This window comes from Sapajus apella, unplaced genomic scaffold (genome assembly GCF_009761245.1).
Source record: "Sapajus apella isolate SASKATOON/1434 unplaced genomic scaffold, GSC_monkey_1.0 scaffold46, whole genome shotgun sequence".
Lineage (NCBI taxonomy): Eukaryota > Metazoa > Chordata > Mammalia > Primates > Cebidae > Sapajus > Sapajus apella.
The window spans coordinates 16,624,254-16,641,766 of record NW_022436986.1 but is presented as its reverse complement, the minus strand read 5'-3'; the positions used below and the strand labels follow the sequence as shown (position 1 = coordinate 16,641,766).

Here is a 17,513-nt window from a genome sequence, read left to right as displayed (position 1 = left end):
GGTAGAAGCTACAGTGAGCTATGACTGCACCACTGCACTACAGCCTGAGGGTCAGAACAAGACCCTGTCTCAAAAAGAAAGAAAGAAAAAAGTAAAAACAGAGACAGGGAAGTGCCATATACTTTTATACAACAAGGTATCACAAGAACTCATTATCACTAGAACAGTACCAAAGGTCTGATGCTAAACCGTTCATGAGAAATCTGGCCTCGTGATCCAGTCACCTCCCACCAGGCCCCACCTCCAACACTGGGGATTATATTTCAACGTGAGATTTGGGCACAGACATACATCCAAACTGTATCTGTCACCTGGATTCTTTTCTTGAATCTCACATTAATTAATGGAAAGAAGTTTCATGACACTTCGCGGTTATTGGATTGCTTTTTGTGAGAATAGTGTCTGATATAATGAGATCAGTTCTCCCTTTACTTGGAAATGAATAACTACAGGCACATATGCACATATTCTTGCTACTAAAATATTCAGTATTTTCAAAATATTTTCACTATTTTTCTCAATAAGCATTCCTGATGGAAGCATTTTCTCTCATAATTAAGGCTACAGCAAGACATGTTTAAGGAATTTCAAAAGTGTGCTTCTTTGCCATAGTTCTGAATGCAGGTGTGGGTGCTTAATGACTGATACAAACTCTAGAGCAGTGCTATGTAATTGGAAATGCACTAAACATATTAGCAGTGGTGAAAATGAGAGTCATTTGGAGGTCAAAAGCAGAAAGAAAGGCCAATACTCTGGGAGTCAGGGCACCTGGCCTAAATCTTGTTCTTCTGCAAATCACCCTTATAAATTTTAGAAAGTTGCGTCACGTCTGTGGGCCTGAAGCTATGTCTACTTTTATGTTCTACTCCCCACTGGCCCTTGGATAAAATGACATCTCTAGGTAGGAGGAGGTAGCAGAGCCAGTTCTTATTTACAGCAGCCAGTTCTTTTTTAAAGCAAAAATGTCAGAGTAGTTTATAAGGCTCTAGCCAGGTTTTGGATTTTATTTCTGCCACTAAGGATAACACTGTACACATGGAGAACGTCTAAATGAACAAATTCCCAGTGTACAACTTGTTCCTATCATAGTGCCCTTCTGTGCTATACATTTCTAACTTCATTCGACAACTATTTATTGAACATGTTCTATTCATCAAACACTGCAATAGGTCATAACGGAAGTAAATGGAAATAGTCTAAAATTAAGTACAGAGAAGCATGGTGGTGACACAATATGTGTATACGTAGCTAACAGGAGAAAGAGCTCTCTGGGACCCTCATTCTGTCCTAAATTAAAATGCAGAAAACCCTATCCCACACAGCATGAATTTTGTGCAGCTTAATATCATTGTTGATAATAATATTACCTTTTCTTTTCAGCTCAGTGTAAACAAGGCACCTACTCCTTCAATGGACTTGAGATTTGTGAATCATGTCCACTGGGCACTTACCAGCCAAGATGTGGTTCCCGGAGCTGCCTCTCATGTCCAGAAAACACCTCAACTGTGAAAAGAGGAGCCGTGAACATTTCTGCATGTGGAGGTTATCAAAACCTTAGGCATTGATATTTCTTTAAACCTACTAGCTTCCAAGCAGGAAGGAGTAGCATATTTTCAGCAAAACCATACGTCTACTCTATAAACAGAGTGGAAATAACTGTCTCTTCATAGAAAGGTTTTTTGGTTTGGTTGTTTGGTTTCTTTTTTCAGCCAGTCAACACTTAGGTATAAATACCTGCAGTGTAGACACTGGGCTGGGTTAGGAACACAAAAGAAGTATAAGACTCAATCCCAGGCCTCAAACCATAATAAACATGTGGCTTCATGATATGGTAGAAATACATCTAAACTAGGAATTTTATTCCTTCCTTTATAAAGTGAAATTCTGTCTAGTGTTTCTTGAAACTCTAAAAATATTGTATTCTGTGGATTATGACATTTCATTTTCTACGAGTTGAGGACTTTCATGAGTGGTTATTCACTAGGGTAGCACATTAGAATCATCTGCACATTTACATGAGTATTTTTAAAACACTGAAGCCTGATCTTCTGTCCCAGAGATTCTGACTTAACTTGTCTGAGTAGAGATTGGGCATTGGTTTTCTTTTTTACCTTTCCCAAGGTGATTAGTTGGAGTGATTAGGAAAATTTGAGAGCCACTCATTTTGGTTCTCAAATGTCAGCATGGAGACCTTCCTCCAGGGTCTTTTATTCAGCAGGTCTGCAGAGGGATCTGATAATTTGCATTTCTATTAATAACTAGTTTTCAAGTAATGCTGATTATACTACTCCAGGGTCCACACGTTGAGAACCACTGGTTTAAATAGAAATAAAACGATCAGAGTTCCAATTTTTAAGGATTTCTGACTAACGTCTCTACTCAGGGATATTTTCCAGCAAAATACTCGTGAACATGTAAACAAAAACAAAAGATGAAAACTTAAAATGACAGTGAAGCTAGGACTGACAGTCAAGGTCAACCTACTTCCAGAAATTCCAAAAACTTGCAACTGCTGTAATTTGCAGTTAGTAAAACTGGACTAAACATAAAAGGTTGGTTGTTAGCCTACCTCACTGGGAACTGAACAAACATTCTTGAAAGATTTTTTTTTTTTTTCTAATTGTGTATCCTACCTATGCTCTACAGTGTTATTTAAAAACCTAAGGTCTATGGCAAATGAGAAATGAAGAATCTGTTTCCATATTGAATGGTTGATGTTTTTAAGAAGGCAACCTACTGATTCCCTACTTCGCTCACGCTACACAGGGACATCCAGTCATACTTCCTACCCTCACGGCACCCCAGCCATGCTTAACTTCATCCAATTAGAGACAGATTACCAGTAAACAAGAGCTGGGAAAAGTTATTGTGCAAGGCAGGAAGGGGCGTTTCCAGCATTGCATCTTATAAGTTGTAGTCCCCTTAAGTTAAGTGCATAGGGAGAAAAGGAAGAAGGCAAAACACACTCTGAATTATAGGTATTACATGTATTCCATCTGTTTAAATTATCTCAGTCTAGTAGAATCAAGGTAGATATGAGTCTATAAGACCCGAGGCATTAGGCAAGTAATATTCGTCAATCTAATAGTTTCTCTGAAGAGTTGAGAAGAAAATTTAGCTAGGGCCTAACTGAAACTCATAAACCATGTCTGTTGGATAATACCAGCTTTGGATCTTTTAATTAAAAGTCTCACAAGTCTTCACATTCTGAGTGAAATAGATCTGCTAGAGACTCTTTTACTTTGTCAATGTAAGAACTAATTTTGGCAGAAAGTCCACAGTAAAAAAGTCTCTCTTCCTGCCCACTTCCTCCAACCGCAAAAGAAACTAGGATTTTTACAGTGAAACAAGTTTATATTTGACAATTTTTTTCTTTTAGCTTTTTAAATAAACCTTGAGGTTTGTCTAATACTAAATTATTGTAATTAAGGAGTTATAATTCCCAGAAAGTCTAGAAATTTCTGGTCCTACTCTTTTAATATTTCTAGCATAAGTTTAACCACATTCTGCTTGTCATGAGTGGGAATTAGGAATAACAGAAGTTGACGTTTTTCTGTGGTACTGGATAAACATCATTTTATTTTAAACTTAAATGTGTACAAGTAATAAAACGGTCCCTTATACATATTTTTTCTTAGTTTTTAACCTCTCATTCCCTCCCTCCCCCTCTTTCTTTCTTAGTTTTATGTTTGAGGTCATTTTTTATTTGGTTAATATTCCACTCACTATTGGCAAGAGAATTTCAGATTTGGTTAAATGACAATTCTCAAATGAATGTTCTTTACAAAAAGACTGTCTAGCACAAAATGACAGTGAAAGATTAACAATAATAAGATTGCCAGACACATGAATACAAAAAAACATAAGTAAGTAGGGGTGGTAAAGTGAATTTATGAAAAAGTTCAATTCAAAGCCAAATAGCATCACATGAGGAAGAAAAGAGTTATTTTTACGAAATTCACAAGCAGTGTTAGTTAGTCATAATAAAGCTTTGTCATCATATAACAGCAGTAAAATATAACAAAATCTACATATCTCACAAGGGGAAATTGTGCAAATAAAATTTTCATGGAAGATTTTAATACCGTCCTCGATTTTTTTTTTTTTTTTTTTTTTGAGACAGAGTCTCACTCTGTCACCCAGGCTGGAGTGTAGTGGCACAATCTCATCTCACTGCAACCTCTGCCTTCTGGATTCAAGTGATTCTCCTGCCTCAGCCTCTCAAGTAGGTGGGAATACAGGCATCTGCCACTACACCTGGCTAATTTTTGTACTTTTAGTAGAGATGGTGTTTCACCATTTTGGCCAGGCTAGTCTGGAACTCCTGACCTCAAGTGATCCACCCACCATAGCTTCCCAAAGTGTTGGGATTACAAGGATGAGCCTCCATGCCCTGCCACGCCCTTGAATTTATAAAGATCAAGTAGACAATCAGTAAGGGTGCAGAGAACTTATAGTACATGACTGATAAGGCTGAATTAATAACGTATATTATACTTTTTACTCTACTGTGATAACACTTTCAATGAAGTATTTATTATTTTTAATTATCTTTAGATATAATTTAAAAATCTCAATAAAATTCAAAAAGCAATTATGCAATATAAATTCTCTGACCATAAGATGATTAAAAACAGAGATTAATAATAAAATCTTAAATAAATACTTATTCCAAACATTTATACATTCAAGCCATCCTTCTGAAAAATAATTTTGTCAAAAAATCAAATTACAATTCATATTACTTAGAAAATAGCAAATAAAATAAAAATACTAATCATAAAACTACCAATTTTGCTAAAGGTACTTTCATAGGTAAATATCTTACCTTACATTATTTTAGTATTAAATGAGGAGTAATAATTACTTGCTCATGAAAGCAGTTAAACAAAATTAACAGGCAAAACACAAAGCAAAAATAATTATGTCAAAGGATTCATATTCTTAATATATAAAACAAATATAAAAGATCCTTTATAAATAGACTATTCAGGAGAAATAAAATTTCTAATAAGTAAAAGAAAGTAACTTCATTTATCATCAAAGTTCAAATTAAAATAACTGTAATTCCATTTTCACCCTCAAATTGGAAAAAAAATAATTTAATACCAACGCTGAAGAGCATGCAGTAAAAACAGTGATTTCATTCACTGCTGATGTGAGTATAAATTGGAACTACTTATTTTTTTTAATGATTTGGTGTTATATATCAATGGCTTTAATCTTTTCAAATATTTAGACCTAACTATTCAACTACTCAAATCCAACTATTCTAATTCAACTACACAATTTCGACTATTATCCCAAGGAAATAATCAGAGCTAAATACAAAGATTTATGTGAAACATTTACATCAGTATTATTTATAATAGCAAACAAATGAAAACAATCTAAATATTCAATAGTAGAAAAAATGTTAGATCAATCATGGTCTGTCAATGAGATGTAACAGTTTTCTTTTATTAAAATCTATTTAACGATCTGGGGGAACTATTTGGGAAACACTTGTGATATCGTGTGAGGTGGAAAAATCAGAATACAATTATTATATGGTCAGTTCTAAGCTTTACTAAATTAATGTGTGTTACTAAAGACAGGAAGGAAACCCAACAAAACATTTATCTGGGTGATAAGATGGTATGGGTATAAAATATGTGGAAGGGTCTATATAGGTTATTCAGTAGGTTTCTTATAAGCAAAGATTAAATCACTTCTTTCAAATATAGGGTTGCTTTATATACACAAATGATTTGTTTTTACCTCTACAGTTCCTTGTCCAGAAGGAAAATTCTCACGTTCTGGATTAATGCCCTGTCACCCATGTCCTCGTGACTATTACCAACCTCATGCAGGGAAGGCCTTCTGTCTGGCCTGTCCCTTTTATGGAACTACCCCATTTGCTGGTTCCAGATCCATCACAGAATGCTCAAGTAAGATGAACTTCAGTTCTTACATAATCCCGTGTTGAACACTTACTCTTCCCTGTCTGTTGTAGCTTCAGTTCTGATAATTACTATTTTCAGTGGATTTGGGTGTCTGGACTTGTTAAATTGTCCTTCTGAGGTATTTTTGATGACCATGGAACAGAGTCTTATTTTGGAAGCACTGAACTTGAAAACTTCCAAATTTCTTTTTAAGGGTCTAGGATGTAATGATGTATGCCATCCGTCTGTTTTCTTTTTAAAAATATAAGTGAAACAAATTATATATGGTTTTACCCACTCTGACAACCAGATTCTTGACCATAGTACTCAGATATAGTCCACTTACTGGCATATCTACCACACTGACATGTTTTTCTATTAATTGATTAGGTTTTAGTTCAACTTTCTCAGCAGCAGAGGAAAGTGTGGTGGCCCCTGCCTCTTTTGGACATATTAAAAAGAGGCCTGAAATCAGCAGTCAGGCAAGTTCATTTTGTATAAAATTTTCTCTGTGGAATGCTTGGAAAATAATTTTTCATTTTACATGTCACACATAGGAAAAGGACCAGGATTGAAACTTTAAATAATCAAAATGTATGTATTTTATAAATGAATAATTACATTTACAGTGACTCCTGTTTAGAACATTCTCAAAATGCAGCATTAGATGTTCTAAGTATTAAAAATGAGAGTTATTCCCAGCAATGCCTGGCAATAAGAATGAGTAGATATAGGGAGCCTTTTGATTCACTATAAACACTTACCGCAAGCACAACCCATCATTTGAGTAAGGGAATTTGGTTTAAGCAAAGGCCTTTTCTAATTGGCAGGAAGAGTTACCCAGCTTTCATGAAAATTATTTAAATTTCTTTGCCAGCAAAAAAAGAAAAGAAAAAAGATTTACTGGGAAAAAGTAGGAGTTTTTAAAATTAAGAAACATAAATTAAGAATATAGCTACACCAAATGCTTTATATTTTTTTAAAGACTAGTTGTTAAACCTTGATTACTTTAACAGATTCAGTCATTACTCTAACACTCTGCCCAATGTCATGAATTCCTTGCTTTTTGGTAGTTTTATGGATAATGGGATTACATTTCTGATTTCAACTTCCTACAGCCTAGTCCAAACATAATGACTTGTTAGGACTTTATAAGTTATATTTGCAACTGAGCCTAGTGGACATAGGAATTTGTAGGATCCTCTAAAGCAGTGGCTATCACATGGAGGCATAAAAGAATCCTGGCCAACTTTTTAACACAGTAATGTACAGAGTTCACTCCCAGAGATTCTGATTTAGCTGATCTGGGTTGAGGCCCTGACCTTAGTACATTTTTAAAATATCAATTGTATTCTAGCATGCAGCCAGCATTTAGAAATGCTCCTTAGGTTTACTAGATCATCAACCAAGAATACCATATATATCATTTGCTCCCCTATATGACAGGCACCAGTGTTATTCAGGCAGCAACCGGGTAGCTTGTGAACTTACCTGGAAACAGGAACCAGCTGTCTAATGCTGTAAACCTTCTGACTCTCTAATCAGGACTGCTTTGAAATAAATAGAGTGCCTTGTCTCTGATTGATTTCTTTTATGCTACTGGTAGGTTTTCCATGAATGCTTCTTAAACCCTTGCCACAATGGTGGAACCTGCCAACAACTTGGGCTTGGTTATGTTTGTCTCTGCCCACTTGGATATACAGGTAAATAACACCAAGGAATGTAGATTTTAATATATTTTATATGAAATAATTATGACTTGCAGTATCAAATTTTAGTCCATTAAATATATCCTGTAAGATACAATAGACCACGTAAATGCACCAAAATTTGTTGAACAAGATAAACAATAGGTGAAAAAATTATACATACTTCACAAACAACAGTTTTCTTTACCCATTTTCGATAAGAATAAAGACTCATCTTCCCTGTGAGTCTTTATCCTAACCCACAAATTAAATTGAAATAGGTTTTATTCTGTCAAAAATCATATGCACAATACTCAACATAGAACAGATTGTCCAGTATAAACATCTTTAAATGAACTGCTAGTTTATCTCATTTGCTACACACTGATAGAAGTTCTTGTGAATAGCTATGATTTATTGCTTTGTTTCTATCTTTCTAGAAGCTGTGCTTAGAAAAACAATATGGCTTTGGACTTTATTATGTAGGAATTATGTAAGAATTAAGGGTTTTTTTTTTTTTTTTTTACAGTTTGGTTCACATTCCACTTGAGTTCAGAAACATAATTTTTGAGGGGAAATGAACTATATACCTTAAAATTGCAATTAATTTAACATATTCATTTTCTTCTAGACAGCTTTTTTTTTCAATGTTGTGCAACCAACTTGAAAGTTTTTAATGAGAAAATGCTATGTCAGTAAAGGAATTCACCACAAAATAAGCAAAAGGAAAGTCAAACAGCAAAGTATAGCCAAGGTCTATCTAGAATATTGGCATTCCATTTATTATAGCTGGCTCATCGTGTGTGTGTGTGTGTGTGTGTGTGTGTGTGTGTGTGTCTGTCTGTCTGTCTGTCTTTGTGAATTTTTATTAAAATATTTATCTTGACATTCCATAAGAAATAAAGGATCTTGTTTGGGAATTCTGCAAATCAGTCGTGCTTGAGAGAGGGCATAGGATAGGACACTGTCCAGTACATCAGAATCATCTGGAAGACTTGCTAAAACACATATTGCTGGAACCCAGGCCCAGAATTTCTGATTCAGTAGGTCTGGAGTACAGCCTGAGAATTCATATTTTTATTACATTCCCAGGTAACGCTGGTGCTAGTGATGAGGACTCTGAGAAAGAATATGGGTTTTCAGCATAGCTAGTCCATAGGAAGCCTGTGTGCACCCTATGGGAAGATGCAGCCCACTCTGGGACACCTGGCATGTGAGCTGCGATCTGGCAGGCTTTAGCCCCACCTCCTCCCTTCAGTCAGGTGACCTTGGTAACAAGTACAGATAACATTGTAGCTTTCACTTTGAAATTAGCATAATTCCTGGCTCCATTTTGTGCCTCCAAGTGCCCCCATCACACTTTTAATTTGGGGTCTTTTGCTATCTTTGATGTATCTTTGTAAGAATATCTTAAATTTGTTTAGAAAGAAGTAGTAGCCTCATAAAATACTTAAGAGATGTTAGCACTTAATGAATATTGCCCTTTTCTTTACCACTAGCCACTGAAAAATTCTGATTATTGAGATAATTACCTTTAAATGATCATGGTTCTGTTTTGGTAAATCCCTTCCTTGGATTGTCCCTCAGCATTTGGTTTACATTGTAGGCTTAAAGTGTGAAACAGACATCGATGAGTGCAGCCCACTGCCTTGCCTCAACAATGGAATTTGTAAAGACCTAGTTGGGGAATTCATTTGTGAGTGCCCAGCAGGTTACACAGGTAAGGGGAAAGTTTCTTGTTTTTAACAATATAAATCTTTGAATCATTAAGATTTTATCACTGAGATAGATTTGGAATGTGTCAAAGATACATTTATAAGTTATTATAAACATATTGAAGAAGCACATTTTAAAATATTACTTATATGCATTGGGAAAATGTTCTTGTCCTTATCCTGTTATGTAAGGAAAGCAAGATATCAGTATGGCCACATGCAATTGCTTTGTAAAACAGGGAGACATGTTCCCATCTTTGACAGCTAGATTAGTGTGACCTTGGATAAGCCATTTAACTTCATTGAACCTGTTTCTTCATTCGTAAAAATGGAGGTGAGGAAATGAGAGAAAATATGTAAAGCCTACTAGACGTATTAGGTCCTCCCCAAGCTTTTTACTAGCATTTTACTGAATTTATGAAGTGTATATGCTAATTTCTGTGGATGTTCATGTGTGTGTGTATAATTATTACTAACTATGGACTTTGGGCACATGTATCCTTGAAATTATTACGCACCACTATGCCTCTCCTTTTAACTTAAATAAATACATATTTAAGTGTTATTTTTTAGCATTTAAAATCTTTGTCTTTATGACTTAAATTTTTAAAAATAATCTCAACTTTAAAATTCAGAGAGTACAAGAGCAGGTTTGTTACATGGATATATTGCATGATGCTGAGGTTTGGAGTACAGATAATTTTGTCACCCAGGCAGTGAGAATACTACCCAACAGGTAGTTTTTCAGCCCATACCTCCCTTCTTCTCCCCTCAAATATTACTCGGCATCTACTGTTCCTATCTTTATTCCATGTATACTCACTGTAGGTCCCACTTTAAGTGAGGGCATGCAGTATTTGGCTTTCTGTTCCTGCTTTAAGTCACCCTGCAGCTGCAGCCTGCAGCTGCATCCAGATTGCTGCAAAGGACATGATTTTGTGGAGGTTTTTATGGCTGCATAGTATTCCGTGATGTATAAGTACCACATTCTCTTTATCTTATCCACCATTGATGGACACCTAGGTAGATTCCATGTCTTTGCTATTGTGGATAGTGCAGCAATGAACATACAAGTCCATGTGTCTTTTTGGTAGAACGATTATTTTTCTTTGAATGTATACCCAGTAATGGGATTGCTGGAATAACTGGCCAATCATATACAGAAAAATGAAACTGGACCCCAGCCTTTCACCATATACAAAAATTACTTGAGGTGGATTAAAGATCTAAATGTAAGACTTCAAACCATAAAAATCCTAGAAAGAAAACCTAGGAAATGCCCTTCTTGACATCGGCCTTGGCAAGGGATTTATGGCTGAGTCCCCAAAAGCAATTGCAACAAAAACAAAAATTAACAAGTGGGACCTAATTAAACTGAAGAGCTGCTGCACAGCAAAAGAAAGCATCAATGGAATAAACAGACAACCTACAGAATGGGAGAAAATATCTGCAAACTATGCATCTAACAAAGGCCTAATATCCAGACTCTAAAAGGAACTTAAATCAACAAACAAAACACAAATAACCTCATTAAATAATGGGCAAAGGACATGAACAGACACTTCTCTAAAGCAGACACAGAAACAACCAACAAACATGAAAGAAAGCTCATCATCACTGATCATCAGAGAAAAGCCATCAAAATGACAATGAGATATCATCTCACAGCAGTCAGAATGGCTTTTTTTTTTTTTTTTTTTTTTGAGATGGAGTCTTGCTCTGTCACCCAGGCTGGAGGGCAGTGGCATGCTCTCAGCTCACTACACCTTCTACCTCCCAGGTTCAAGCAATTTTCCTGTCTCAGCCTCCTAAGTAGATGAGACTACAGGTGCAGGCCACCATGCCCAACTGATTTTTTTTGTATTTTTAGTAGAGATGGGGTTTCACCATATTGGTCTCGAACTCCTGATCTCAGGTGATCCACCTGCCTCAACCTCCCAAAGTGCTGGGATTACAGGCATGAGCCACTGCACCCGGCTACAATGTCTATTATTAAAGAGTAAAAAATAACAAATGCTGACAAAGTTATAGAAAAAAACGGAACACTTACACACTTTTGGTAGGAATGTAAATTAGTTCAGCCACCGTGGAAAGCAGTTTGGATATTCCTCAAAGTATATATCTTATTTAAGTCAAGAGTCACAGCTTCTAGCACCTTCTCAAAAAATAGTTCAGAAATAGTGATCTTATTCTCAATTCCCTTATTAACCCACATTATAATTATTATGATATTGATCATATATTCTAATAAAATAGACTAGGATTTACTATTTTATAAATATTAATAACCCTATAATATTATTATAGAGCATACTGACATCATCAAAATCATCCAGCATTGTACCTAACTCATGAAATCATTATTATACTAAAAACATATCGGAATATATATTTTAATACATGTGGGTATATAATTTTCTATATTTTAAAAAGTTTAGTGAAATTCTTATAACATTTCAAAGGAACCAGATTCTAATAACTTTATCATGTATCTAAAAACAATTTCCATAAAGACATGAAAATGTTTAACATAATTTACAGTAGCAATCACTTGGAACAACTAATATATATTGTCTATTTCAAATCCATGCAATAATGGTAATCCAGGCTTATAAAAAGGTATATTGAGTTTATACAGTAAAATTGCATTTCATCTGGAAGAGCAATTTGAAAGTTTATATATAGGGAGACCTTATAAATAGTCAAAGTTGTCCTTGAAAATCCTTCAAATCAGCCATCAAGTAGAGTGGGGTTGCTATTGCATTTGATAAAGTGATAGTGTACTATCAACTACAGTGAAGAGGCATGCTGTTTTGAAATATGCCTATTTTACCTCAACAAGAGAAGAAATCATTTTTGTCTTATGAACACCAAAATGGGTGGCTTGTGTTTAGGGATCATGTCACATATATCTTGAAACAAATTGCTCTCAGCTTGCATTCTAAGAGGCCCATGTGCTATGAGACCAACTATAGACCTGCAGACTCATCATCCCTAACCAGGGTGTGTATTCAACAGCTAGAACCACAGCGAAATCGCTTGCCTGGTTTTCATTTTCTTTCTCATGTTCCTTCCTCTCTGCCAAATGCATATGGTTGCATTTCCATATACAGTATTAAAATTATGCACCTGTATCCTACATTTCTTTTTCTTTTTCTTTTTTTTATTGAGAGGGAGTCTCGCTTTGTCGCCAGACTGGCGTGCAATGGTACAACCTCAGCTCACTGCAACCATTCTTCTGCCTCAGCCTTTCCAGTAGCTGGGACTACAGGCGCACGTCACCACGCCTGGCTAATTTTTTGTATTTTTAGTAGAGACAGGGTGTCACCATGTTAGCCAGTATTGTCTCCATCTCTTGATCTCGTGATTCACCCTCCTCGACCTCCTAAAGTGCTGGGATTACAGGCCAGGCATGAGCCACCGCGCCCAGCCACATTTCTTTGTTTAAAATTCCAAATCTTATGTTAGCAACACCTCGGTAACTTGTGACCAGAACGGCAAACACATACTACGAGAACAGAACCAAGTTTCTAAATCAAAGAAATATATATTTATAACGGGAGCAGTGGCTCATGCCTGTAATCCCAGCACTGTGGGAGGCCAAGGTGGGCGGATCTCCTGGGGTCGGGAGTTCAAGACCAGCCTTACCAACATGGAGAAACCCTGCCTCTACTAAAAATACAAAAAGGTAGCTGGGTGTGGTGGTGCCTGCCTGTAATCTCAGCTACTCAGGAGGCTGAGGCAGGAGAATCACTTGAACCCAGAGTTTGTGGTGAGTCAAGATAGCACCATTTCACTCCAGCCTAAGCACAAGAGTGAAACTCCATCTCAAAAAAAGAAATACACACACACACACACACACACACACACACACACACACACACACAGTAGACGTGAAATGTATTATGTATGTTATTTATTAGACATTAAATTTATTGTGTGGATTTACTGTGGAAAAAAAAGTGTTCATTACGGTCTGTATGAAAGTATAGATTTTATGTTAGATTTACTATTCTCTTATATTTATTTCTTTTTTATTTATTTATTTATTTTTTTAAAGATGGGGTTTCACCATGATGGCCAGGCTGGTATTGAACTCCTGACCTCAGGTGATCCACCTGCCTCGGCCTCCCAAAGTGCTAGGATTACAGGCGTGAGCCACCGCACCTGGCCAGATTTACTATTCTCAAAAAGCAATTTTTATTGTGAAATTTCCTTTTAGCATATTTTAATATCAAGGTGCTTAAATTATTACATGTGTGTTACATAGTTCCATGAGTTATAAATTTAAGCATCCTAAACTCTTCAAATAAACGAGTCTTTGTGTATATATTCTTAAATGTGAAGATTTATGGTTCTAGGCTCATTTCTGTGCTGTCCTTGGTAATGTAACAGGCCTCTTTGATCTGTTTCGAGGTATCTAAAATAAAGGATATGAATTACATCAGTTGTTTTCAAATTATGTTCACACAAAACCTGGGATAGCTGCACAGAAATTTGTCTGTGTTTTTTCTCCCATAATTTTTGCCACCTTTGTAACTGCAACATTGTAACTGTTACTAATTAAGTCTAAGAGAAACAAACTCAAAAAAGAGAACAACTAGCAAACAATTAAGGAGAAAAAATTTGAAACAAAATCACACATTTTTTAACTAAAAAATATGGTCAGACATTCGTGGTTATCATTTTGTATCGCATGCTGAACATGTTAGGTTTCTTGCTAGAAAAATTTTTCAGTTCACAGAATAGAAGAAATGTTTTATTTCAACATGTTTGGCAAAGAGTTAAATTTTTCACAGACCTCTTACCCATGATTTCCAATTTCCCTATTCCAACACCTGAACCACTTGCTTGGAAACTGTTGGTCTTAAAGTCCTTACAAGTTTTCTCCAGCTCAAAGATTAATGATTCTTTGCAGGTCAACGGTGTGAAGAAAATATAAATGAGTGTAGCCCCAGTCCATGTTTAAATAAAGGAACCTGTGTTGATGGTGTGGCAGGCTATCGTTGTAGATGTGCAAAAGGATATGTTGGTAAGATGTTTCCAGTCTTCCCATGTTGTCTTAAAATCTTTTAAAGGAAAAAAAAAATCTTGCAAAGAAGCACACATTTGTACATTTCCTAACATGATATATATTAATGTAAATTTTTGGATTTTATGACTGTATTATGATTATTTAAGAGAAAGTCCTCATTTTTTTAGGAAATATACTCTAAGGTATTTCCTTAGAGTGGGGTGAAAGGGCATGCAGGTCTACAATTTACTCTTGAATGGTTCAGCAAGATGTAATTTGCGTATGTGGGGTGTGTGTGTGTGTGTGTGTGTGTGTGTGTGTCAAGACGAACTTTCAAGAAGAAACTAGAGACAAATTATGTAATATATCGCAAACAGATGCACCATCATATGGTTAAAAGTGTATGCTTGATTGTTAAAGAGCAAATCCAAGAAAGAAAATGGCCAATAAAAGAAAAAGGCAAGATCAAAGAAACAGGCAAGAATTTACAGCTTTATTTCTTAACATCATCTCAGTTAGATATCTATTACCAAACTTAATTTGGAAAAAAAAAAAAAGGTAAGATTTTTAAAAAGCGGATTATCAACTGGGTGCAGTGATTCATACCTGTAATAGAGGCAGGCAGATCACTTGAGCCCAGGAGTTACCATCCTGGCCAACATCTGTCTCTACTAAAACATACAAAAATTATCCAGACATGGTGGTGGGTACCTGTAGTCCCAGCTACTTGGGAGGCTGAGGCAGGAGAATAGCTTGAACCCAGGAGGTAAAGGTTGCAGTGAGCCAAGATCACACCACTGCACGCCAGCCTGGGTGACAGAGCGAGACTCTGACTCAAAACAAAAACAAAAAATGCAGGTTGTTGAAAACTCAGAGTTTCCAAAACAATGACTTACAAAAGGCAGAGCCCGTTATAGAATGGATCTCAGACCAGTTTAATGAGCCATTGGCTCCACAGCCTCCATTCCAATCCTCTAGAAGCAGCATCCTCCAGGAAGTCAGCACTTCAATCACAGTGTTCCCAGGGAGTTAATCATTTGGGCTGTTTCTCTTCCTTCTCCATCCTCAGGTCTGCATTGTGAAGCAGAAGTCAATGAATGCCTGCCAAACCCATGCTTAAATAATGCAATCTGTGAAGACCAGGTTGGGGGATTCTTGTGCAAATGCCCACCTGGATTTTTGGGTACTCGATGTGGAAAGAATGTGGATGAGTGTCTCAGTCAGCCATGCAAAAATGGAGCTACCTGTAAAGACGGTGTCAATAGCTTTAGGTAAAAGGCTAAGTCTGATTTTTTTTTCACTGTTTTTATTTTTTAAACTATTCAGTGATTTTTGCAGCCTTTATGGAGTATTGCTTTGAGTCTTGAGTCAGCCATTCTCAAATGCTGGCCCTGGGATAGGCTACAGCTGAATCTCCCACCACCATTTCTGCTTCACTAAGCCTGGAGTAAAGCCTACCATTTTAAAATAGGCAACCTGTTATGACTTAGGTTTCTCAATGATTCTGATGCACAGCCATGTTTGGGAACTAATGTTCTATACTTGGGAAGTCATAAAAGATGAAATATAATTACTCAGAAGCAAATACAGTAGCACTAGACAAAACTCATATTTTAAAGTGTTTTATGCTTTAGCTAAAGTTTTTATACTAGATAAGATCAAAATGGAATCTGCAATCATACTGTGACAGTGCTCATCTATATTCTTCGTCCATAATATTCAAACTCTTTTTTAGCTTAGTAGCCTTTGGTTCAGAGGAAATCTAACATGAATGTAAAAAGTTAAAATAAGAAAAGCTAAGCCTTTGTGGCTGAAAATAGTAGTGTTTGAGGGGTAGAAAGACTGTGACTCCCTGAGCAGCTCTTTGGTGCCAGTAGAATACAGTTTGAAAAACAACCCTCTCCTGTTGTCATTATCAAAACTATCCCATTCCATCCCCTGCTCTTTGCAGGGAAGTACAGAAGACAGCACATCTGCAGTACACACTCCAGATTTTGCTTGCTTGCAAAATTTTAGAAAACTGTATTGGCCTCAAGATGCTGTTGGTTTTATAAGTTTGCAAAGTAAAACCAAAAAAGAGAAAAAGAGGCCTGGCCCAGTTGCAACATTGTCCCATCTCCTTCCTTCTAGTTCAGCCTCTTCCATTACCATCCTCGCACAAACAGCCAAGGCACTGTCCAGAAGAAATAAGAAGGCAGTTCTGCCAATGAGACTTTTGCCTTCCATCGGTAAATGAGGTCTTATCATGTAGCATCGTTTTCTCTTGAGTGTTTGACATTTTCTGGCATATAGTACCTAACTAGGCTGGGCGTGGTGGCTCACGCCTGTAATCCCAGCACTTTGGGAGGCCACGGCCGGCAGATCATGAGGTCAGAAGATCAAGACCATCCCGGCCAACATGGTGAAACCTCGTCTCTACTAAAATACAAAAAATTAGCCAGGCGTGCTGCCTGTAACCTCAGCTACTTGGGAGGCTGAGGCAGGGGAATTCTTGAACCCTGGCAGAGGAGGTTGCAGTGAGCTGAGATCATGTCACTGCACTCCAGCTGGGAGACAGAGCAAGACTCCGTCTCAAAAACAACCAAACAACAACAACAACAAAAAAAAAGATTGATGAATACCAGTTGTCTAAGTCCTAACTAGAAGAGAAATGAAAGTACATGGTCCCAATTCAGAAGGAAGCACGTGTGTTGTTGACAAAGTGAATCTATTTCATAGATGAGGATATGATAGTGTTGTAATGACGCCAAACACAGGAGGATAAAGGTGAGTGAAATCGTAGTCAAAATAGATTTACCATCCAATGCAGACACCCAGTAAAGATCCCCCAATTCCAACTGAGACTTTTGTTTAAATTCCCCAAACACCAGTTATTCATATTAGTCATTAATAGGCCAATATCTAAGAGGTCTTCATATAAACATGCTAGTAACAATAACATTAGCATTTATTGGAACCAGTCCTTTTAAATTACAAAATATTTCAGTCATACAGAAAATTACAAAGAATAATAAAAGTCATGTACTGATCACTGTGATTATCAAACCTCAGTATTTCGCAATATTTGATTCACATCTTTTGTTTTAAAGAAATAAGTTCTAAAGGTAGGGCTGTATTCCCTCCAAAACACACACACACACACACACACACACACACACACACACACACACAC

General features: G+C 36.5%; 1 protein-coding gene across 2 annotated transcripts in view; it reads left to right on the top strand.

Moving 5' to 3' along the window:
- SVEP1 (sushi, von Willebrand factor type A, EGF and pentraxin domain containing 1) overlaps nucleotides 1-17,513 on the top strand; it is a 219,641-nt gene that overhangs the window by 117,640 nt on the left and 84,488 nt on the right. For both annotated transcript variants that reach the window (XM_032240324.1, XM_032240325.1), the window contains exons 18-24: nucleotides 1,381-1,542; nucleotides 5,769-5,930; nucleotides 6,315-6,406; nucleotides 7,531-7,627; nucleotides 9,219-9,332; nucleotides 14,246-14,359; nucleotides 15,411-15,612. In XM_032240324.1, coding sequence (XP_032096215.1) covers nucleotides 1,381-1,542; nucleotides 5,769-5,930; nucleotides 6,315-6,406; nucleotides 7,531-7,627; nucleotides 9,219-9,332; nucleotides 14,246-14,359; nucleotides 15,411-15,612 — 943 coding nt within the window. The remainder of the gene's footprint in view (nucleotides 1-1,380; nucleotides 1,543-5,768; nucleotides 5,931-6,314; nucleotides 6,407-7,530; nucleotides 7,628-9,218; nucleotides 9,333-14,245; nucleotides 14,360-15,410; nucleotides 15,613-17,513) is intronic.